The sequence below is a fragment of the Rhea americana genome, unplaced genomic scaffold (assembly GCF_003343005.1).
Source record: "Rhea americana isolate MKP2758 unplaced genomic scaffold, rheAme1 scaffold_114, whole genome shotgun sequence".
Taxonomy (NCBI): domain Eukaryota; kingdom Metazoa; phylum Chordata; class Aves; order Rheiformes; family Rheidae; genus Rhea; species Rhea americana.
This window is the reverse complement of record NW_028185195.1, coordinates 2251344-2277300: the sequence shown is the minus strand read 5'-3', so window position 1 is coordinate 2277300 and position 25957 is coordinate 2251344. Positions and strand designations below refer to the sequence as shown.

At 36.5% G+C, this 25957-nt stretch overlaps 1 protein-coding gene across 1 annotated transcript in view; it reads right to left on the bottom strand.

The window, feature by feature from the left end:
• Positions 1-25957, bottom strand: part of EDIL3 (EGF like and discoidin domains 3) — a 229263-nt gene that overhangs the window by 39657 nt on the left and 163649 nt on the right. Inside the window, exons 7-9 of the mRNA XM_085316785.1 lie at positions 20469-20624; positions 19221-19365; positions 13769-13953 (exon numbers count right to left, since the gene is read on the bottom strand). Coding sequence (XP_085172911.1) covers positions 13769-13953; positions 19221-19365; positions 20469-20624 — 486 coding nt within the window. The remainder of the gene's footprint in view (positions 1-13768; positions 13954-19220; positions 19366-20468; positions 20625-25957) is intronic.

Here is a 25957-nt window from a genome sequence, read left to right as displayed (position 1 = left end):
CTCTGATATAATTAATATTTAGGAAAAGTCTGAAAAATAGGGCATGCTGAAAGTAAGYCTTCCCCCAATAGGATAACCTTCCTGTGTTCACTTGGTTTAGGGACTTTCTGAACCAGAAATTATATCTGGACTATAATTTTAACAGCCACTTATCCTCCAGGAATTTCCTGAATCTGTGATGAGTTTACTCACACTTTGGATCTTCAAAAAATCCCAGAGCATAATATATTCCGTAACAATATTTCATGATATATATGAAACTGTTTCCTTTTATTTGTCTAAACCTACTGCCTGCTAATCTCTTGAGTGCATCCTTTAGTTCTTACACTATGAAAAATACTATATAATCATTTCTGATCCACTTTCCCTGTATTGCTCTTAGGTTTTTCTGTGATGTAACATACAGAAGATTTGCAAGATTCAGCCCTAAGTTAAAAAAAAAAAAAAAAACGCAAAACTCTGTTAATTACTTAAGGCAACTGAGCTAGAAATCATTTACAGCATGGTACAGACAAAGAATCCTGCACTTACCAGGAGCGACCGCTTTAGCAAGACAGAGGTGTCTGACTAGGGGTTGCAGACAATGCCATCSTTTTACTCCAGTCACTATCCTACGCATTGCAGCAAAAATATATTGAAACAAATACCAGGATCTATACCAGGATCTACATTGACTTTGCTACAAACTGGATCAGGTTTTTGATACTTCTTTTTGAAATGTCGCTGCATGGGTTCTTAAATCGCATTCAAAGAATGAAGATCAAGATGCTGCCCCTATCAGGACATACAATAGTCGGCTTCTTTTACAATATAAAAACCTTTATGTAGACATCATTTATTTTGGATATTAACTGTTCTGTAAAGCCATTTTATTTTAGTGTAATAGGTTAGTTAATGGCAGTTCCAGAGCTGTAGAAGTCCTACCAAATAGCTACTACAGTCTTTAGTGGGCAATGTGGTACTAAAGCTCAGCAGTTAAATAACGTAACAAAATGACAGAACTTCATGCCTCCACTTTTATTCCTGCAATGTGATGATTAACATCAGATACAGCTCAGTGAAAAGATCAGTATTCTATAAACAGCACCTTTGTTAAAATCTGGGCATTGACTTGTCTTTTTAATCTTCTCTCTGTAATCTGGGCAATAACRGGCACCCACTGTTCAGTGATACGTTGTAATGTGACAGATGATCAAATTGCCTAGGAAGCCTCTCATACACACTCTCTATTTCAGTTTTAAAGGCCACATTGCCTAAATGGCTGAAGTGCAATGAGATCAAATGAGATTGCAGTTCTCTGTAAAACTGAAGAACAGATTAAATTTGAATAATTAATTCTAATGTTTTCATCTATTTTCCCATGCATTAAAGTTTAGCTTGCTTATATTTTATAATGCAAGAAATAAAATCTAATTCCCAGGGTTCAGTTCTCATTTCAATCAAAATAATTTGGAAAGGCTCATGCAAAGTGGAAGGACTACCATCACTAGTGTAAATTGATCAGCCACAATTTTGAGTGAGGTTCCGTAAGAGACGACAGACTTTTTAAAATCACWGAATTAGATGTTGAGTTACTTTTCACTCAAGATGGCAACATTTATTTCCTATTGCTCTATTTCTTCCCCCCAGAACTTTATTATTATATTTTAAGTTTGATTTTACAGAGGGTCAAAACATTGTTGTCCTTGACAACCTATCCTCCTCCACCTCAACGGAGGATCTCATTATTGTTTTACTAGAACTAAAAATAGATGCTACTTTATCATATTTTAGTAGAACACTAGAATGTAACCATACATTTTTGAAAATAGAAAATTAGAGTGGAATAAACACGAGATTGCACTTCCCCATACTCATATATAGACATATATAGTAACTCAGACTTGCAAAACAATCAAAAGACTTTCTTCATTCTCATATTTTTGATCTTAAATAGAAAATTTATTTTAGAAGTATAAAATATTTAGTTTGTTTATACATTGCTCTAGAGTTAGTTTGTGTTAGTATCAGAAAAATACATGCCCTAGGATGAGGAGTACTGAAAATAAATTGAGCCATGTTGGAATTCTCTGATAATAACCTAAATAACTCTTGAATTATCATAAATGACAAATTTGATTTTTAATATCAAAAGACCTTCTAGGATTAGAAATAATTACTGAGAATCTTAGAAAACAAGACTTCTAAGCTCCTCTCAGATAAAAACTTCTCTGATATATTTTGGAACACTAAGCAAACCCTATGCTGGTCCTGTAATTTATATCCGTGCAGATTTGGGGGAAGTGAAAAGAATAAAGCGCTTGGTGGCAGATGCTGTGAAAAGAGTCAACAGCGAACAACAAAACTGGCAGCTGCTTTAAAGCAGCTCTGAGGTTTATTTTGAGTCAAACAGTCCTCCCAGTGGAGACAGATCTGTGGGCAGAAAATTGGTAAGCTTGTCCAAGGAATAAAATGAGTCCGTCATTTGTTTATTAGCCACCAGGTCCAATTTCATGGCGAGGCCGGTCTCCTATTAGCACATTAGGGTTTGGCACTCTCCTAACGTGTGACCCAACCAGGGCCAGTGGGGTTTGGTGACCACATTTATCATACGGGTATTACCATGCAGCGTGTGTATTTACATACAGAAAAAAAATTAATGGTATTTGTCCTATTGATCTGGAAAAATATCCAGTATTCTGCCTCAATGGTGAGACTTCAGGATGTATAAAAATGAAAGCAAGCATGGGGTGATCTTCCTCTCCCATGCTCCAGCAATCAGAAATCCTGTTGAAGGGGACGAAAAGCTTTTCATCGAATTCAGCACGTGTTAGTCTAATTATGGGTTAAATGCCAATGACAGCCAGTCGAAACAATATGGCTTTCTTTCACGGCAGACTTTTGTGTGGTTCTGGACTAGGTAACCTATAGGYAGCTTAGGCCCCTTTCCAACCATAATGTTTGGAGGCATGTATCCTTAGCCAATTCAGTAAATCAGAGAGTTTTACAGTCTCAGAATTGCARTGCGAGTTAGTTTGTGATTAAGTAAACTGCCATTTAAAAATCTTACTTACATTATTTGATTCTATGAAAAGACATCAGCTGAAGCCATTTGGTACCTCTCAGATAAAACCTGGAAGGTGCTATTGAGGTTCCTAGGAGTTTAGGAAGCTCAGCATTATGTACACAAAAGTGAACTGGTAATGTCTGTGTACGTGGCGTACAGCAAAATGTTTGAGTTCAGTGTAACTGAAGTATAAATAAGACAAGCTGAAGAGTATCCCACTGTAAAGTCAATAAATTCAGACAAAGGAATATGCAATGAGGGTCTGTTCCTCCATTCATAAATACTGTATCAAGTCTCCGTAGTTTTTCTGATGTTGCCAAAGAGGAATCATTAACCATCTGCAGTACAGACTTTATATTATATTTATTTATGTATTCATTCATTCTAATGTATATCTTTTTAATACTTCCAGGCTGAAAACAGTGTTGGCTTGCTGTAAGTCTCTTTACCTCTTACTAAAGATGACCCATTAAGATGCACCTAAAATTGTTACTTTTGTCATCAGAAATAACAGCTCTGTGATTTTTACAGAGGTGTTTTCCTTTCATTATATATAGAATTAACTTCTAATTGTGAAAATACTTTTCTGCTTAATTATGCAACAAAGAAATATCCTTTCTAAAGAAAGGATATTTTGATCCTGTAAGGTCGAAATAGGATTAATACATCTTGTGGCTAATTAAACATGAAGCTTCTAAGAGCACTCCAACAACACAAGTAATTAACACTTGGTTACGTATAGAGCATAATTAGGCAGGCAGTTCTTGTAATCCAAAGAAGTAACGGTTAAAACCATGTATTCCTTCAAAACACCCTATCGTCTGACTTATTTTAGAAAACACTATCAAATGGACAGCACGAGAACTGTCAACTCAGACTAATTTTCAGATCTGTCTAGACTGCAAAGACTAATTATAGAAGAAAAACATGGCTCAGTTCCGAGAAAATATGCCTTTGTTTCTATCCTTATATACTTTGAGTAATTCTCAACTCCTGTAAGTAAATGTACACATAGACACAGGCCCTAAATCAGTGAGCAAATTCTTAAGAGAGTATATCCTGACACCATATTACAAGTCTCAAGGTGCTTCTGAACAAGACTCAGACAATAGAAGAAATGTTTAGAAGTTGTATTTTTGTGACTAATGCCATTTCCCTTTTAAATTTTCTTTCTTTCTTCCTCACCTTTTCTTCTAAGGTTTTTCTCTTATGTCACATTTTCTGACAGGGAACTGTTCTTGCTTTACTTGAGGATAAAGCATATGGATGTTATTAAAGAGAGAGAAAAGAGGGTCTCGCACAATGCATTGCTGTATAAACATGCCAAATTAACATGGAAAGGAAAACCAAAAGCCAAGTCAGCAGGTATTCTAYTAAGATCAATTCATTGCCATGAGCAGGATATTATTTAGAGAAAAAATACACGATGAATCCAATGAACAGGCTAAGACTCAGAAACAGCAAAAGAAGTGTTCATATCTACTCTTACATGATGCTTTATCATGCTGATATATAGCTGTTTCATTTTTCTTTTTGCTGATAGGTACATCACAGCCTGGTTAAGGGTTTTTCTCCCTTTCTTTGCTAGCTTTGAAGACGGCTGCAATGTAGCAGTCTCTCAGTTAAGATTAATTTGAGGTCCCCTTGCCACTATCTCTTCTTTTTGTTTTTATGTGTGTGAGTGTCTCAATTTCATTATTTACTTAATGAAAATAACAGATCTCTATTCACARTTTGGCAAACTGGGAACAGATCTGTCTCTAGATACTTTATGTAGGAAATAGAATAACAAAAGGAATCAGATTTTGAACAAAATATCCTGAATTCAGTTAGAATCCTGTAATAAAACTTCACTGTGTAATGTGGCATAAAGTGAAATCATAAGAATGCAAAATTAAGAGCAATTTGGTGAAGAGTAGCTTTCCTGGACCTTTTGGATATTTTGCTTATAAGATCTTGACAGATGTATAAYGAAAATATGCAACTGCCTTGCTTAGTCAAGAAGTAACATTTGGGAAATATTATATAAACCATTAGGGGTAATAAAAATAGCACAGTCCAGTCAATAAAGCTTTGAGCTATCAGAAAACAGGACTAGACCTAGTTCCACTTCACTCTTCTGCTTTCTCCCTGCATCGGCTTTTGTCTCATCTGCTCTTACGTCAGGTAGCTTTTGCTGCTTAAAGACACTTGACCTTGCCAAGGTCACTTCATTTCTCCCTTCATCTGTGTTTCCTTTATCATCCTTTTCTCTTGTCTGGACTGAATGTACTGCGGGGAAACAACTGTGTCCAGTTCTGCACGGGTCTCCAAACTAACTGAGATACAGCTATGAAAACAATGAACAATTTTATTAGGAAAAAGTGGACACCTCTTAAAAATGTCGGCTTTGAAGAAGGCAAGAATAAATAAAGTATTTGCACTTTTTTTTCTATATTCCTCCTTAATCAATTTTGTAGCCACTTTGCCTTTCTAATAGAGACAAAGGAAAACATGTTTTTATTTCACAAATACAGAGAGAATATTTTTCCAATCTATGGAAAGCATGGCTTTGTAAAAAGTACAGGAATTTAAAACAATGAAAAACTAACACTTTCTCATTAAAATTTAATGCATTTTGTTTTCAAAAAGTGCTGCTATGGGCATCAAGTAACAGCAAAATTCCTACTGTAAATACACAATAACAAAAAAAAAAAATACTTCAGATTCAAATTCGAGGTACATCAAAACGCAGAACAACTGGGGAGCTTTGGTTTACACTCTCCATTTTTTTAAAGCAAGATCAAAAATCGTTACTGTAACAGGAAATAGGTCATTATTCAATTTAACTTTCATCTGCAGGAGAGCAAGACACAGAGAAAAACTACTAGTCAGTAAGGGAACTGACAGTACTTTCTTGCGCTCCTTTAAAGCTAGACGTGCTTCAGCTGCTTAGGGAAACTTCTCACAATTTTTGTTGGTGAGGATGAATTAGTTAGATTTCAAAGACAGGGTCTGGAACGCACAGTTAACCTCTTACAAAATTCACCGAACAGAGTAAGACACTATAGTGAAACTTGTTTTTCCTATAATATCTTAACTAAAGCAACTTTGCTGTTCAGATGAGCGCTTTCCTTTGTACCTGTTTATGAAGGTATCAAACTCAAACYCCAGGAAATAATTAAAAAGTTATATCCTGCTGTTGCCCATTTCATGGATACTCTGCAACAAACAACTTCTGTACCTAGCCTATCCTCCCAGTAATCTTGTATTTGACCAGTCAGAGTAAAACCAAAGATTTTTTTTTTTATTAACTCTGCTACCTAAGTGATAAAATACACCCTAAATACAGCAATGAAAAGCCAAAATAAACCCAAGATTTTATGCTGCCTTATTTAATTTTGAGGCTTAAATTCAATTACAACTATAAACATTTCCATAAAATGAATTGCAGAAGAAAGCTTTGCAAAGTCATAAGCAATTTGGGAAGGGCAACGCTGAAATGCACAATTTAGTAACATTATTAATGTGAATAATGCATTTAACTTGAAATGATCTGAGGGAGAAACTGGGTTAGAGAGTGACCTCTAGAATGGCCATCAAATACTTGGTGACAGGCAACTGYGATGAGGAAATCAAGGCATACTGCTTAACATCTTCTGTTTACTTATTACTATATATTTATTACTGAAGAGTTGAAAAGGCTTTGGCAACAAAGGAAGATATCAGAGGAAAAAAGAATTCTTGCTATTCACCTCAAGACAAAATTTAGTGTCTTAAATAGAAACCATGACCTGTTAGTTGCAAAATAAMGTCTATGGTTTATTGGCAAATGAGAAAACCAGTAAAACAGTGATATGTTTGGCACTCCAAGCTAGGCAGTGCAAAGTAGGTAAATTTAATGGTGTGCAATTTGTAAATGGGTACTTCTCTTTACCTGCCTTTGACTTTGACTATATCACTAGGACCTATTTGTACATATGCTACCCTTATTCCACCAATGGCCACTTTTCATAGTCCAATTTACCTAACCAATTCCTTGACATTTAAATTTGTATTTAAATCTGTATTTAATCACAACCCRCTTGGCTATGTTGCTGCATCCCATCAACTAACACACTCTCTGATTAGGATTTTCATCTAAGGAACTGCTCATCCAAGTAAGTATAAGACCAATGAGATGCCAAAACTGCACGTCTAAGCCAAATACTTCAAACAGAAAATGAAAGCTACCTTTCCAACAAACACATATAAACGAAAAGACAACTTTGAATGAGTTGAAAAGATAAAATAAACAATATTGGCCATTTTCTACGACCCAAGCAAAAAGTGTGGCACAAAAAAAGGTTTATCTGTCTGCACAATTTGCCTTCTACTATCTGAAATCTGAGAGWTCTTATTTTTCTGCTTGAGGGAGATTATAATTAAAAATCAATACTAGTTTTGCTTCTGAAGAATGAGAGAGAGACCTTTTCTTGCTTTACACTGAAAGGATGTTGATTCATTTCCTGATCTGTTGATGATGGTGTGGTTTATTGGAGCTGTAGAGAAAGAGTCATCTACTTCTTTTATAATGTGTTATAACTGAGCTTGCAATTCCCACAGAATACTTTATATCTTTTAAAAAACAGTCACAACACACTGYTTAGGCACTCCAAGCCCTCAAAAAGTCATATAATTTTCTCATTCTGTTAATAATCAGATTGGTATTAAACTAACATTAATTCTATTCCAATTTGGGGTATTTCAAGTCCTTATTTAATTAAGATGTTGTTAAGCATTTTGTTTCTTTCTGGGTGTGGGTGTGCAAATTAAATGTTTAAGACAGAAATCACTTATTTGTCTAATTTAATCAGTGTTGGTAGAAATACCTGCTTTGTTAATGACACAACTCATACATGATTAAACAATTCACCTAATTTTTCAGCTGATGTGTTGCTTTCAGCATTTACAAAATGCTACAGTTTAGTGATTCCCTATCTAGGAAGCTTCTTTGTAGAATTCATCACAGGTAAACTGGTAAATACAACAAAAAGAGGAAGGAGGCAAGTATGATGAAGGCAGGTACCACATGAAAGATGTAGAAAAATACATTCCTTATTTTGTGCTAGAGTGAAAGACCACCAACATTATAATAAACGCTAATCAATATGAGATAAATACTTCCTAATATTGTGAAAGAAAAGGATTAACCTCACATAATTTTAACCATGTAAAAACTCACCTTCTAGCTTAAGGGAATTGTTTAGCTCTCTCTATGGCCAGCTGAGAGTAAAAGGCACATATCCAAGGTGATTCGTACCAGGAAGCTTAGGTACCTGCTTTCAGATAGGATGAATTATTCGCTGATAGTGCTGTCCTTTYCCATTAACTACAGAAGGAGCCTAAGTATCTGATTTGAAGTAGGTATTTTAAGATAGGTATAAAATGTGTATGCCAATTTTATCTATAAAAATTTATAAATTTAAAAAACAGGTTATTTAGCCAATAACTTAGTAGCATGAAAAAAAAGGGCTACAATCTCTTTTGGCTCGTGTTAGGTATTCTCTGCCCAGGGCTTCTAAAACTGATCTGCGATTACGCATAGCTGCTCTGTGTCTTCTCTTAATCTTTCGTTTCAGCTGACTGATCATTTCATACCACCTCTGCTGGTGGTGCAAAGCACATGTCAGGTTTTGTCCAAACCTGAGAAACATAGCATAAAAAGCCTACTTTCTTTAAGAGTATTCTGTAAGAAAAACTGAGTAGGTACCCAGTCTGTTTTAACCTTTCAATAATTATAATTCTTTCAATTGATCATTTAGAAGTTTGAATATTGTAGATCAATGCYAGACAATGAATATAAGTACATTTCAAGACAGTATGAGACTTTGTAGACAGTTGTTTTCTACACATATAATAATGTCAAAAAGTGAAGAATTATTTTGAATACAAATTTTCCTTTGTTTTCAAACAACAGCCTTTGTGAGACAGAAGAAAATGGTCCTGCATTAAACTGAAAGTATAAGTCAACTGCATCACTGAGAAAACTGATTTCTAAAGGTATTGATGAAAAATAAAAACAAACAAACAAAAAAAACCAGAACACATCAAATGCATTATACTGCTGACAATCATCAGCATGATTGGCTGCAGAGGCTGCATTTGTCACTCTTCAAAGTCATCCGCTATCTTTATCGCATCTTTTTTTTTCCCAAGAGCGCTTAGCAGATTCCATCACATGCAATCAGCAAAGGACACATTAGACTAAGACATGATTTGTTGCTCCAGTCTATTATTTAAGGAAAGGGTGATTTTCTTAAATCATCAGAGCTCAGCGGCAACGTTATAAAACAACTGCGAATAAAGTATCAGGCTTATCACTCATGCACACCAAGCTGCAGAACCTTTTCACTAGCTTTGCCACAAAACACAAGCCAAGCAACTGGGATGTGAGAGAGTCACATCTGCAGTGAATAAATTGTTTTGAAGTTCCAAGCACAATTAAAAACATAAAKCTACCGCAGTGCTGCTGGTGACCTGAAGATAACATGGAGATACAAAGGAACCGCAGCAGATTTCCAAGACAGGCATCCTTCAATCCAGCCATGTGATGTAGAGATAGACCTTCAAAAAACCAGCCTCTCATTGACTTAAATATAAAATACTACCAATAGCTATGTGTAATCAGATGCAGAGACAACCTCAGAATTAAGGTGATCAGACAAAACAATTCTTGCAATGGAGAGAGCTGAGAGGGCAAGGTGAAGGAAGCACCAGCTGTTTGGAGACACCAAATGAACTGAGATGCCTCAGCTCCAAGAAGTACTGCAGAGGACAGCAGGTCAGAGACACGGCATCACAGAAATTATGTGCTGAAGCACAAGGCAAAAGACAAATGGGCAGACCACGGCATTAACGTACATGTGTTGCTGTCCTCATTACACAATGAGTCAGAGAGGGAAAGCAAAACAATGATGGATATGGCATCTGCCTATTTAGCGGAAATAATATTTTAAACCTCCAAACCTTAAATAACAGTAATTACTATGAGAGTTTGAATCTTTGCCCCAATTTCATAATTTATAGCAATGGAAAATGAATAGTAGAGTGGAATGTAGTAGAACAGATGGAATGGATTTTGAAGAAAATGTTAATCCATTTGAATGATAATACTGTCTAGGAAAATGAGATACAGAATGGTGAAAATCTATCTATAAGAGTAGTCACCAAGAACCTGAAAGATAATTATTTTGAATAGTCTTTATATTCTCAGTGTCTCCCTTTGGGATTAAGGCAGAAAGTACTTCAACACTTCCTTTAATGTGAAATAACCAAAGAAATGAGAAGTGGGGTAGCTGGCTGGAATAACATTGTACCCATGAGGAGYAGAGGCATTCCTAAGCAATACCCTGCAGAGCAGCCTGGTCACAGAAGCTTGSAAAGGGATCACTGGAAAAGACTGTGAACTGGCTCAAGGTAGCACATGATGCTGACATGCAAATCCTGGCAAGGAGAGAATGCAGACTGCCTTTAAGGAAGCCGAAGTGTTTTGTTCTTCTYTCTCTCAGTAAATAACCTGAAATGCCTTATTTAGCTTAGTTTACTTTAAGTCTATATATAATGATGGGAAGTAAATCATTATTTCTTTTTAATTTCACTTCCCCCCCCTTTTTTTTAATTAAATCTTTTACTCTTATTCAGATAATTTTACAGAGGTGTCCGGAAAAGAAAGGGAATCCCTAAAGAAATGTGTTCARCAGTAAAGACAGTTGCTGGAATCGATGACTCTCATTGCATTTGGCACCAAACCAAACCTCTGCACTGGTCTGTATCAGTAAACTGCACAGAGCCAGACTACAGTGAATACAGAGGCAACAAAGAGGCAGGGTACCTAAGTCAGTAGAAGCTCTTGCACTACGAATTAGTCCAAGCAACTGTAGGATGGCTTTTGCAACATCATCCACGAACGACTGGTAAGAATGTCTCCTGAAGCAAGTACGTTGGAGAATTCAGACCCAAATTTTGATTAAAAAATAAGTTCTCCTGAGGACTTTTGAGGATTTCAGGATGAAGTGATAGATTTCAGAGCTGGAAAAGGACCATTTTGGTCACCTACACCCATTAACTTTTCCCCCACATCACAAAATACTTCGTCCCATTACTAAGGATGGTGTTTGGTCTAACGGTGTGTTGTAGGGGGAACCTGGAGTTCTTAATTGAGTAGCCATTAGATCAGGGGATTTTCAACAGCTGTAGATGATAAGGTGAGTACATAATGTTTCAAATTCCTGCCTCTGGGGCTAAATTATAGACGCAGTGACATCATGACAAAAAACTTATTAAGAGCTATATTTTTAAACAAGCKGACAGAAGTTTCAAAATTTTCCTTTCTGAAAGTGACAAAACAGAATAAAACAATGTCAGCTCATGATGGAGAAGAATTTATATTTAGGGTTCATCCAAAAGTGCTGAGAGCAGCTACGCAGGTGATACAATCATCAGCTCCCAGCAAACATTATCACAGCAGGCGCCCTGAGATGCATGTCGGCAGAGAAACTTTTAAAAAAGTGCAACAATGACATTCAGGCAAGGTTTCCCCAAAATAACTGCAAGTTGCAACTGATCTACTCAAGATATTCCTTTATACCACAGTATTAAGACATTAATTTTTAAAGGTACTCAGTAGATTTTTACTCAATTTATAGCCTTGCTAATTAAAATTATAACAGATAGCATGCACGGAAAATGCAAAAGGTACGGAAAGCTAACACCATGGAATCTCACAGACCAGCTATTTTAACACTARGTTAACCTTCTTTTGGGCTATCATAGAATTGCTGATGGGATCATTCCTTGTAGTATGTAATTGCTGAGGGAAAAGTGTATACATATAACTTTGCTTTCACACTCTTTTTCTTACAAATGTTTTGACTAAATTTTATGAAAGCAGAAAGATGATAAAATTACAGTCAGTGTGTTAAAAGGTTACAATACATTATTCTGAATTTTAAAGAAAAAACAGAACTGCCTGCAAAGAGAACATACAAACTTAAATGACTGGCGTATCTTTTGTACAGAACTGCTACCTAGCCTTTAAGCATCTGAGCCCCTATTTACTTAGAGACTTAAAATTCAGGATAATCAGTCAATAGCAGAAATTAATGACCAGTTTAAGAACAGGAAAAACCAAGTGTTCTTTTAATGCCTCTTGTTTTTTTCAAACAAGAAATGTTATGATACTTTCTTGGAAAAATACCATAAATATAGTGACTTTTAGGAGAAGGTAAAATGGTCATGTTCCTACAATTTTTTCTGAGATCATATCATAGCAGTAAAATAGCTAAAATACAAATTTTTTTTCACAACTTGCCTTTGACAAGATAATATATATATATATACATATACATACATACATATATATATATATATATATATATATATGCCTGACACTTCATGGACTTGCAGAGATTCTTGCAAGTGGTCACATAAGTCCAAAATCAATTTATATGTTCAGATAGGTTCAAATATAGCAAGAGTTTGAAGATATTAGACTTAGCTTTTTAACTCCTTGCCATCTGTAGGTATTTAAAAATCCATTGTTATCCACAGGAGGAATAACACACCACAGAATATTTCTGTAGAGTCTCTGAATACTCTTGTTTTTTTGGAACCACTGACAGAGCTAAAATTGGTTCTGATACAACTACCTCTCTTTTATGTGGAGAACCATTTTCATCTCCTTCTCTACCATAAAACACAATACCAGCATCTTCTTCCTCTCCAGAAGTTACTAACTGCTGTATCAACAAGCTATTCTAAAAAATGTTCACCATATATCTGTATCTTCAATTATTCAAATGATAAATAGACAAGGCAACTGCTACTTGTGTGTGTGTGTAAACTTAGATAGAAGATAGTAATCACCTTGCTAAATTGCTTAGCAACCATAGGTAAAAAAGCTAATATGTCATAATTTATATGTGAAAAGATTGCAGGGGGTTAGTAGCACATGTCTAGTGCTATTGAGGCTTCCTGCTGAGAACTTGGCTGCAAACTGGCAGCTAACTCAAAACACTGCAATTTTCAACAGTTCAAAAAAATGTAAATGTGTCAGTGACTGGTCAAATAGGCTTCCACATGGTGATTTATCGCAATCTTTCACATTAGCCTACTACCAACTTGCATAAATCACTCTCAGACTGAAAACAACCCCTGTGTGCAACTTCATTATGAATTCATGTACTGAATCAATCTTACTCATTTCAGAGTGATGTTGGAAGGTAATTTTGAACAGTCTCAATTAAACAAAGGTAATTTCCATGGGCCAGATTTGCTAATGTTGCACAAATCTCAAGTAAATGTGCTTTTCCAGGGAGCTTTGGAAGGACAGAAAGAAAAAAAAAAAAAGTCTCTCTCAGAAAGCTATCACGAAGTCAGTGAAACAGGTCTGTGMCTTCTATTTGTGTCCATTAGCAAAGGAATATCCATGGCTGCTCAGTACCTCTTGAGTTGAAGATTTGGCTAGTGGGGTTGATGGCTTCCCTGCCCAGGTTTTTCTGCATGCTGCACAACCTGAATTGCAACGGAGCAGTGCACTTGAGGTAGTGAAGACATGAAATCTGTGTAAGTTTTCTTAGCTTCAGCATCTAAATGTGGCAGACGTAGACTGGCTACACKCAGAATGTGAAGCAAGATGTAACCCTGAATTAGTCAACCTTTTCCACACCAGAAATATTTGTGAAAATTTATGTGAAACTTTACCTGCAACCACTGTGACTGGTCATTGTGGCCAGAGGTCCAGGCATTAACTTTGCCTTGCTTGTCGAGCCGGGCTTTCCTAGGTTCCCAAGTAAACATGTCCATGTTGAGCGTTCGGAAAACACTGGAGGCAGTAATCTGAAAGTCCTGTATATGTCCCGATTTCATCCCCAGGGGTTCCGAGCAACCTAGAGGAGCAAAATAAGATCTGTGACACTACTTACTTATCTCTGTAAGTGGTTTAGGTTTTCCTATATGGGAAAGAAATGTAGCAATTCTCAAAGAATGGGCTTTAATCAAGGATGTTGGGGGAAATTGCAAACAAACAAATGAAAAATAGCCAATTCAAAGCACTTTATTTCAACACTACCCTGGAAGAATCGAAAACATGACAGAGAATTTGCAGTATTTTATCCTAGCATAAATTTATGAAGGGGAACAAACAGAAAAGACGACTCTCCTCTCCTTATCTCTGTTTTCTCTTCCTGCCGAGCAACCTGCCAGTGTTGCCTTTATTCCGTTCAGTTTTGTCATGCTTTTATGCCATGTCACATTAACCATGTGTGTTTAYGTATTGAGGACACATTAATTTTTCTGCATGCCACTAATGAAGTAAAAAGTAAAAAAAGCAAGCACTGAGCTCTTTTACACCTTTGAATTACCTGACATCTAGCCAAAAAACAGTAAGACACAAAACCCACTGACAGAGTGGAGGACTACAGAATAATGACTCCRAAGGATGGAAAATAATAGGAGAATTGCTTAGGAGAATTAAAGAATTAAYGGTTTACTTGTTTAAATCAGTGGATGTCCCACATGGAGTTATTTTGACAGTAGCTAGACTTTGGGCCTCATTTAGTCGGAATATGCCCAGGACACACTTCATTTCGCAAGAGGGGGGTCATACTCTCATGACTGCGAATATGTAGAACCTTGACTTTATGTTTCACTGGGAAGACAGAGGTTTTCCAGCTGACACTCGCATCCCGAGCTGCTGAGCCGATTCCTTACAGAGAGTCATTTGCTAAGCCACCAGCTGTGTTTCTTAAAGCATACCTGTAAGTCATGAAGGCTTTACTGCTGTGACATGACCTTGCTCAGCTTGTGTCTCTTGACAGAACCAGAGCACAATGTGATCACTAAAATRCCCAAAATCTTTATTTGGTTTTTCTTTACCTGAGCTAGATACAGAAGCTTGTTCTTTTTTTCTTAAAAGTTTGTTTCCTCTATAATATGTTTACCCCCATTTAAAGACCTGATTCTTATTTGTTTTCTGTGGAAATGTGTAAATATCATTAGCAGAGATCTTCTGTCAGATTCTACTTTCAGCTTCTCCAGTCGGTTTAACTCAMAAAGTGGAATTATTATGTATTCAAATCAGGGGTGATAAGACCAGGCCCTTCAAGTGAGGAACAACAGCAGGAGTAAATGTGTATTACCAGAGAGAGATGGCAATAATACTCTTTCGTATATTAACAATTTTACTTAAACTTTGAAATACTGCAATGTTTTGTATTCAATTTAAACATAAACAAAAAAACAGAGCTAATTTTTGAAAAATATTTCAGAACTGATTCTTAATGCGTGAAACGAAGCTTGCATAGCCTTGCCTGTAGAAATAACCACCTAGTTTAAAACTGCAGTAAAACACTTTTCTTGAGAGTGGTAGAGAGCAATTGACAGTGCAAATGAGAGAGTCATCTGCTGCTTTAGATAAGGATTTTGATTATTATTCAATTCCAAAGTATCACTCCTAGATCACAAGGGCTGTCAGCAAGAACGTTTCATTTGAAGAATCTGAAGGAGGTTTCTGCCACAAAAACATGGGTTGTCAAAACCATTTGTCAGCAGTGGTCCAATCTCCCCAAGAGAATGAACCCATTCTCTCTCTTCTGAATACGACTGTTGATGTATGAAACAACTAATGCATGTGCTTGTGCTAGTGTGTGCGTGTGCGTGTATTTATGCACACACGCACATGTCTAGTGCTCCCAGTGATGGAATTTTACATGAGTCTTCCTTCTCCGCTGCCCAAAAGAAAAACAAAAGGAGAAGGGAGACAGYTGTTAAAAGCAAGGGAGAAAGTGAGAAAGAACAAGGAGAATCAGAAAAGGCTGCTGTTGTGCATTCAGGTGACAGAACAACATCTTAGGGCTGTATCAAAGACAACAATAACAGATCACAAAYAGTCACTTCCCAGACTCTATTCCACCCTACCGCAATGATAGAAGATAACGACTCCTCCTTTTGATGGGTGAGCYCTCACCCTGAGCACAAAGGACAGAATGATCAAACTCTTACAAAATTTTGTGTCAGTAAATAAGCACCCCCRTAGAAGGATATTTATAAGAATGCTCATGACTCTCCGGCACATCTCCTCTTCACTATACTGTATGTTCTTTACATTTGTTTCATAATAAACCCGTGAAAGGATTAAATTCCCTTTCTTATGTTAAAGTTAGGGAGAACCAAGGCAGAGATATTTACGGCTGAACTCAGAGGAGTATTTTAGGCTAACACATTTGAGATGTTTTGAGTAGTGATAAATAACAACTRTATGTGTTTAAATCTATCTAAGTTGCTTCTTTTTTGGTCTAGCCCAATGAAACAGTACTGAAATAATGAGGAATCTACACTTTGGAAAAGCACAGATGAGTGTCTGAGAATTGAAAGAATCCACACTGAGGTTGTTCTCTTCTGTTTGTTCTTAGGGCACGACATTTTGCTTTTTAATTTGAGTCCCACACAGTGCCGTCATCTACCATTCTTTCAACAAAGCTCGAACTCTCAAGGAAATATTAAACTTCTGATACAGTGGAGGCAAAACCAGAGACAGTGTAGATATCAAGTACTGGWGGCACTCAGAAAAGTTCCATCATCCAGATTTGCATGTGAAGTTCTACATTCGTCTTGTCTCAGATCAGGATTTATGCAGTATTGAGTAGGTAAATTATACTAGGCCAAGGGTGATTTTGTTTTAGTCAGTACTGTGATATTTTCTCTTTTGCAAAAATAAAAAAAGATTTTCAAAATTAAGTAGAAAAACAGAGGTAACTGGACAGAATAATATACCTGAGGTCTATGATCTTCCTTATCATTGAGCCTGTCTGAAACTTTGAAAAAGTGCTTTAAACCTAACAACATTTTCACAGACAAATATAAAGAGAATTTCTACTCCTTTTGCTAACTGTGAGTAGTATTTTAGCCAATAAATGCTCCCATTTACACACACACAATTCTTTTCAGGATTAGATATTGCTGAAGATGAACAGCAGCAGTGGAATCTAGTTTTAAATGCAGAAGTTATAAATGCTCCTTGCATAGGAGTTTGTGTGAATAGACTCTATAGCTCTATAGGTTTGGATGGTGAAAAGAGTTTCCAGAAAATAACAGGCCAGAGATAATAAAAGTAAGYGCTGAGAAGGTAGTATATGAAAGTGTCCTAAGGACTGATAAGCTCTGGGACTAGCACTCCTCTGCATGAACTGATAAACTCGGATCACGAATCTGTTGAATTTGTACAAGGCCACTAAAAACCGCTAACACCAACAACACGTAACTTGGAGCATGTGCAAAAAGGCAGAGTCTGCTATATGCAGACGAAGACTACGTGATTATGTGCACACTTGATTAAGCAAAGGACCATGTGCCCAGTGTCCCCGGGCACACCGGGGGACCCCCCGCTTCCGAGGACGCAGCCGGGCTTGGCCCCCCTCCCAGCTGCTGCTGCAGCCAGGTAACTGTGAATGARTAACTACGAGTGTGCGAGTGAAATGCTTCAGTAACTGAATGTGCTGCGTGAACAGCTATCTGCTGTTAATAATAGTTTGATTCTGCTACTAATAGCAGCTTAATGAATAAAAGGTATTCTAAGAAATATCAGTTGTTGTCTGTGTCTCTTCCCAACTAAGTACACTCTGAGGGGAAGGAATTTACAACACAGAGACATGCAAAWCACAAGTAAGGCACGAACACAAGGCCATGAGAATTAATAAGTGTGTATTGTTCTGATGGCTGATTACATAAGCATTGAAAATGCTTTTCAAAAAATCTGATTTATGGGTTCTGGTCGGTTAAACTATTAATGAGTCTCTAGCTGACCATATGCTGACTATATTGCTGAAGTATGACCCAAGAAAGGGCTCRTTTTCAGGATGATCATCCTGCAACATAGTCTCCTTCCCTCGGGTAGTGTTTCTCTTCTCTAGCTCCATTATTGTTAGAGAAGCCAGCTCAACATGCTTTTCAGCCTAAGACAGACCACCTGGAATAAGGGTGCATTAGATTGTCTTTATGTATAATTATACTCTCCTTTCAGTAGAGACTGAAATTGTTGTGCTGAGCCTCGGCTGCCTGCAGTTCTAAGAAATGATGACCTTGAAACTGTTAGGCGACCACTGAAATGAATTCACTTCAGTAGCTTTCACAGTTCTTTGAACAAAACAATTCCTGGTCATTCTGGCAAAGACTTACTCTAAATTGTGGTTCCAGAAATGGAAGGAAAAAAAAAAAGAAAAAAAAAAAGACTAAAGCAGCTAGACAGAATTTTCTATTTACTCTCAGATCTATCTATATTGGAAAAGGGCTACACTGGGATTAATGCATTAACTTTTCATTTCTGAATCTGGTTTTGATGTCACTAGGGGACTGAAAATTATTTAACTCCTACTGTTTTGATATATCATTCGTGAACTGGATGACTATTACTTGTACAGTAAGCAGGCAGCCACATAAAAATCGTTCTTAAATGAATTTGTGGAGCACTTCCACTGGAAAGTGGAATGTGGAAATGGATTTCAATCCATTGAAAAATATAAAAAAATTTACATGCTTTACTGAATTTGTAAAGGAACATGGTTCTTGCAGAGAGTGGCTACAGGTCAGGCTTTACATCTGCTACTCTAAACCGTAAGAGGGTTTATATTGGCTCTACTTTTTCACTTACTTTTCCTACAAGACACAATCATTGTTTCCACTGGAAAGTCACAAAGCAAATCTAAACTCAAATCTTTTTGAAAGCAGCCCAGCAAAATATATCTTATTCCAGTCCAGATGAAGCACTCTTAATACCGCCAAGGATGCTGTGCAGTATATCTTTGATCAGCAGCGTGATCAACCAGCGGTCATGAGAAATGTCTCAGACTGACTGTGGTTCTGTTTAGAGTTGCACAGCAAACTCTGGGTAAACAGCTCCAGTTCTCAGCAACTGTTTCTCTTCCTACACTGTACTGAGTGTAACTGTGAGTCAGAGACTACTCCCACCACCACCACCCTACTATAAGCAGCTATTGTTGCTTATATTATTTACATAAAAAGAGAAAAATAAGTATCTGGATAAACTCAAGGATGTCAGCTGCATTTCAATATGAATAAATAGGATCTGTTTTACACCACTGGCACAAACGTGTTGCTGGTTTGTTCATTTCTGAAATACAGCAATTGCTACAAAACCCACCTGATAACTCACAGCCAAGAAGCTCCATTCTCAACGTACAGTGCCTTCTGCAAACCTGCGGATACAGCCGTATGTACTGTGACTTTATTGGTGGTGTGAAGGAGTTGGCATACGGAGTGTTGTTGTCTACGTTTCCTCGGAACACCTATGATAAAATGACATATTCATAAAAATACACTAAGAGAATTACGAGACGTTCATTTCATTTCCACACCTCAGACCTATCTCCCTTGCTCTTCTATCCTTTCTTCCTTGGTTGCCTGCGATTTTTTCACAAAGAGAGGCTGTTCTTTTACTTCTCGTGCCCAATACTCATGATTTTAAGGAAGGCGTAACTGCCATTGGCTTATATGTGTTTGCTGCCTCCGCTGAATCAGGGCCTTTGACTCGTCACTCCTAGAAGCTGGAGCTTCTAATGCAATAAATTACATCTTCTTTTCAAATTAGTGTATTAAATGGTCCCTGTTTAATCTAGCCTGCAATTATTTACATYGATTGATGTTTATTTTTCCTCTCTATTTCAAGAAACTGCTGCAGCTCCCACCGAAGTCTACTGGAACCTTTCCACTGATCTCAGTCGGAGCTGAATTAAACCTAAAAGCATTCTCTCCTCGCTCTAAAGAGATATGCTTATATTTTGTTTTCTTCCCTCATTATACACCTTTTCACACAGCATTTCAACTTCCTGCCTGCATAAGAGAAACTATGTTGAATGCTTCTAAGTGTCTTCGTTCTATCTTAACTTTCACAGTAAAGCGATTCTTGCTGCTTGGCATGCAGAATTCGCTATAAAAATAAACTGTAACTGTAAATCGTAAACATACACTTCTTACTGGATGATACTGTTTCTGCAATGCAGAGATTAGCATTGATGAAYGGGTTCTATGCTTTTAAGGGTTAACATTAATCTGCCAATGTAATAAAACTAAATTGAAAACAGAGTAATGAGTAATTACTGGTAAACTAATTAAAATGAAAATCAGTTAAGTGTAATAAACAGGATTATTCTAGCCTTGGGACACAATATTTTTACAATCATCAATTAAACTGTAAGAAATTTTTAGTAGACAGAAAGTGCAACTTTTTTGCCATGGGTTTTTTTCAGAGAAAAATAATAACAAGGCAACATATCTGACTGCTTTCTCTGTGTCTCTGTCAGGCAATTACACTTATCTACTAGAGATATCTCATACTTCTGAAGGCAGTTAAACCATGAGACTCATGCATATACAGATGACTTAATCTTACCATATCTTCATTTGTGCCTTTTACTTTGTACATTGACCATGACTTCCCATCATTACTATACGCAATTTTGTAAGATTTTATATATTCTGGACTTCCAATTCTCTTGGCACCTTGGGTTATTACTCCGGTGACTCTCATCTTCCTCTGTAGGTTTATCTGAAATAACGATACAATATCATCACTAAACTTCTGAGAGACACAATTGTGTTACTAGATTTCTTCCTTTTCTAACTCCAAAGGGGGAAAAAAAAAAAAAAAAAAGAGAGAACTATAGCCTTTAAATGACTATCTCTATTTTTGCATAAATTCCATTTATTTTTCATTCATGTCCTATATATATAAGCAGATAAATGAAAAAAAAGATTTTGAACAAGAAGCATGTACTATGTTGCTGTCTTTGTGTATATGTGTACGCACAGACAGACACACAAACACAGTACTGATATATATCTAAAATGGAAATGCAACAACACTTTAATACACTTAATTTACCAAAGGTTGGATCTTTCGTTCTATTAGAAGGCAGTCTGGAATTCTGTCTGAAAGAGTCCATGCTAGCTTCAGGTTAACCTTTGTTTTTTTTTTTTTTTTGGTCAAAGCCTATAAAGCAATTAGACTTTTCCTTGCCGCTCACTAAAAATTCATAAATTTGAAGATCATGAATGAAATGCCAATTCCATAGAAGTCAGCAGCAAAATGAAGACGTATGGAGAGTTCAAGTTACACTATGCAGCCTTAATTTTCCCTTGCTTATCCATCTCTGATATGTGAAAGCTAACTATATTCTTATAAAATTCAGACTCTTCTATTCATAAATCAAATAACATTAGCATCATCAAYCTCATCCCTGCAATGAAGACTATCAAGAGGTAATCTGTGACAATTGCACTCCCACCCCATACTGACAGGCAGTTAAAATCTGTAACTTTTATACCAARTGAAGCTTAACAAAGTGATGCCACACAGTGAGGCTTGCATAAAGGTGCACGTAGACGTGTGAAGAAAGGAGGTGACTGGGAAAAATAACCAGTAATCACCTGGAAAAATGGAAGCAACACATTAAGGCTATTTTAGCCCATGCTTCCCCAGAAGAACCGTGTCCGTGTTGCCCAGCTGGTGGGGCGACCACGGTGGTCCCTCCTCAGAGAGTCTGAGTCAGGCCACGTATCGTCTGCTAAGATGCCTCATTGCAGGGCAGCCWGAACATTTTCTGGCACTTGCTAATGTCAACTAGCATCTACTAAGGTTGTAAAGTGATCAAACATCAATGTTACAATATCTCACTAAATACACAATGGGAAAGTGGTAAAGAATATTTTACTGTGTTTTTTTTTTTTTTTTTTTTTTTTTGGGGGGGGGGGGGCCTCTAGTTATTAGCTGAGAAATGGCTAAAGCCCCTCAAAAAAACCCCACAGTACAATAGTCTTTCCCTGCTCTTCAGAAACAGTTGAGCTTTCTGATATTTCTCTTTTTGAGGCAAGAGAAACGCCACAGCAGTTTTATCCATTTGTCCCGTAAAAGTAATGAGTAAACAATAATACACTTTTAGAAAAGCAATATTCTTTTCACTAGAAATTTAGATCTGATTTGTATTGTTGCAAGAGAGAAGAGAAGCAGCCCCATGAAAATTCAGAATTTTTACAAGATCTTTCTTATTTATGCCATGAAAATTCAGCAACTTCTGCCATTGCAATGTTGCAATGTAGCGAAGGGAATCAGGAATTTAAACAGGTATAAATAAGAAGAGACTCAGATCTAATCCTTTTATAGTCTTGGAAAACTTCCTTTTTTTCCCCATTTCGTTCAAAAAAATTACTGCCCTCCCCCAAAATATGAACACACGCATGCGTGCACACACACACACACACACCCCAACCCTATATTCCCCTCGTAAAAAAAGAAAATGTTATGGTAARAGGACAACTCCAGATACTATTCTCAGCCCTGAACACAGACAAGTCTGTAAGAAAAGTGAAATATACTTAGTACTTCAAAATGCAGTTAACATAAAATAGCAAATAGGCTTCTAGAGCTCTCTTATGCAAGTTTCACTCTCTTTATGTAATTTAATAATACTCTTAAACAGGCAAGTTAAAACAAAATAATTTGTCATCTAATATTTACAAAAAAGATAACAATTACAAGAACATCATCTCCAAAAACAAATTGGAAAAAGTACAGTCAAGAACAAAATAGTCATTGCTTATTTGCCTTTCACATATGCTTATTTTCCTTCATCTGTGCACATATAAGACATTCTACTGGTTGGGGAAAAGTAAAATATAGTGTAATATCAAATACGTTTTCTTTGATCCAGTCATGCATGTAACTTGATATTTATTCCCTACATTTTTTTTAGATAATGATCTAGGGAGGTTTTTTTGGATGAGGATTTATGTAGAAAATATTTTTTCTTTTACAAAAGAATGTGTAGTTTCAAATGAAGCCATGGCTTTAACCACTTAATATTATTTTTGCAGACTTCCTTGCCATGCCCCAGCCTTCATCTCTAATGCACAACACTGCAATTTAAGAAGTGAAACAATGACACAAAAAAGCACCCAAAATTAATCTGTGAAAGAGTTAGAAATTCAAACAGAAAAAAAAAGTCCTACTGAATGAAGGGAAGATTTGGTTATATAATTATCACTAGTAAATAAAAAATATTTTAGTTTTTAAWTACTCACTTAATTAAGCATAATGTCTAACTTGTGTTCTTTTAAGCTTCAGGAATCAGAAAGTCTGCTTTTTTTTTCCAGCTATAAACCAACCCCCTTACTTCATATCTAGATATCTGTATGTTTAAGCTACACAATTTTATTTACATCTGTGTTTTAATAGACCGAACCTTCCCTTTTAGGACTTTTCTGGATCAGCATCTCTACTCTGAATCGCAAACTAAGCTTTGGCTTTAAGTGGTACTGAGGTTCAAATAAGACAGAATATAGAAATGGGACACACTGTTTTGTAATTAGGTCTATATAGTCTGTCAATTTTTGAAGAAAAACCCTGATGAAGAGGGAAAAAAAAAACCCACTCAGAGATTCCTGCAGCTTTAGTATGTACAAAATTCTCATGGGGCCGACTTCATGCCCGCGGTAGCTCCAGTCAGTGCATATGGATACACCAGGAATTAATTGGTCCTTTGTGTCTGGGTTCTTTTATATATGTTAAATTTTTCAAGCCAAAGCTTAGCAAAACACAAAATATTACAACTGTGCAGTGACTATAATGAAGCAGCTGCTGAAATCTTTCTTAGTTAATGTACTTCAGTAGGAAACAGAGTTCCCAATGTGGAATGTGCACCAGCTCTCTTAGCACTAAAAGCATTTTAAAATGAATTGTTCTCTAGCAATCGTGGGAGAAAACATACAAACAAAACTTAAGATGCTCTGCTTTGTGGATAGAGGAGAAATATGAATTTAGGACAGCATGCTATATATTCTATTTGCATAGATGTCCTAGTTTTAAAACAAATAAAGAGGCGAAAGTAACCAGGGTGAGAACAAGAGTTTAATGTGTCACTTTAAAAAGATAATAGCTTATTTAAGTATAAATATATTATCACCTAGACCAACCAGACAAATCAAGAATGACAAAAGGCCGAAAGTACTTTGAGAGAAGATAAAACCCCCCAGTAATCTTAAAGTATTAATGGATGGTAAAGACCTTGGAAGAAGAAACATCCACAGGAATTTGAAGAAAGAACAAGAAAAAAGTGTGGGGGGGAAGAGACCGACCAGTTTTACAACCTCACTTACATTTAAAGTCACTTTGAGAGCAACAGATTCAGAGTAGGCACTTGGCCACTGCGCACAGTGCTGCGCTCAGCTCCAGCTCTGAAGGCGCTCCTGGTCCAGCAGCTTAGAAGCAGCCTAATTCACCCAACACACTTCAGGGAACATTCACAAGCACACGCAGCAAAGGCTGCCCGCTGCCTTCCTATTATTAAGTAGCATTTGGCATCCCYAAGTAGTCTTTTAATTTCAGTGTAATTACAGATTAGTCAGTAAACTGTGGGATTAAAAACTAAGTTTAGCCTCTTGATTTGGGTTACATCTCAAGATAAACCAACAGAAGTGCGCATGATTATGTCAGGTTTGGTCCTACAGCAGGACTCCTTACAGAACTTCAACAGATCCTTCTTCCCCCCAGGCCCTCAAACTGTGGAAATTTAATTTTTGATCTGAGCTTTAACAGGAAAGCTACTGTGTTTCTCTGGAAATGGTATAGCTACCATGCTCCTTTGCTATTCAGTGGTCAGGAAGATGAACTGGCAGTGAAGTAAGACCCACCTGSGGATCTGTCTCCAGCAAAAATAAATTATCCTGACTCACACTTGTTTCATGGTGGTGTAATCACACTGATTTAATTAATCTAAATCTGATTCTACAAGAAGTAGATTATGTCTACATGATATATGGTGGATGATACAAAATTATTATGCTGATATTACGAGTCAGGTAAGAGCTCAACAACTAACAAACATGGGAGACAACTCAAGCTAATAAACAGTGCCAARTGACAAAATACAGTACCTTAGGTTCAGTACTGTATAAAACGTCCAAGGTTGAAGTTATGGTCTGCCAATCACCAGGTGCTTTCTATACGGTATCACGTAGCTTATTGGTTTACAAAGAAATCTGTTTTGGGATGCTAAATCATTCAGATGTCTATGTCAAAGACATAGCCAATCACAATCATTTAACTAGAATTTAACTTAAAAAAACCCACATCAGAAAGCCAACAAAAGAAATGGAAAGTATTTTTCCAAGAGCCATGTGAACAAGGTAAATTTGTAAGTTTTTACAGACTGCACAGAATAAAAACGATACAATACTTCCGGAGACAAGTCAGCACCAATCCTGCAAATCTACGTGATGTGTTTAYAGCTTCACTTTCAAGGGTGAGTAAATGTAGGAGTATAGGACTGGATGCTTCTTTCCCAAGAAGTTGTTCAATAAACAGTTAGTCCAAACGGCTCCACAAAACAAAGACCAAAAATCAGTTCACAATATACTCTTAGACCTTCAGGAAAAAGACAAAAAAATTGCAGTCATATATGTTGATAGAACAAAACAGGAAGGACTAATAACACCAGTAGAGACTTCCTGAGGTAAGTTGCATTTCGAGATATGTGCATGTGGTTTTAACTTCTGACCTATGTATTATCTTTTTAAGAAGTCTTTTCGGATAATATTTGAGACACCTAATACATGAAGATTGAAAGAGTGAATGGAATGAAATCATTAGACTTCAAATTGTTCATTTGCCATTTAAGATACTCTTGTTGGCTGTGCAGAATAGGTTTGTATATATCTATCTATGAATATACATTTTATATATATATATGTATGTGTGTGTGTGTTTGTGTGTGTCAGTAACACTTCATTGCTTTCTCTGTTTGTGTAATCTATTCCTTAGATTCAGAAAGTATACATGAAGTATACATGATTTATTTTTAGGGTTTTTTTTTTTTTTTTTTTTTT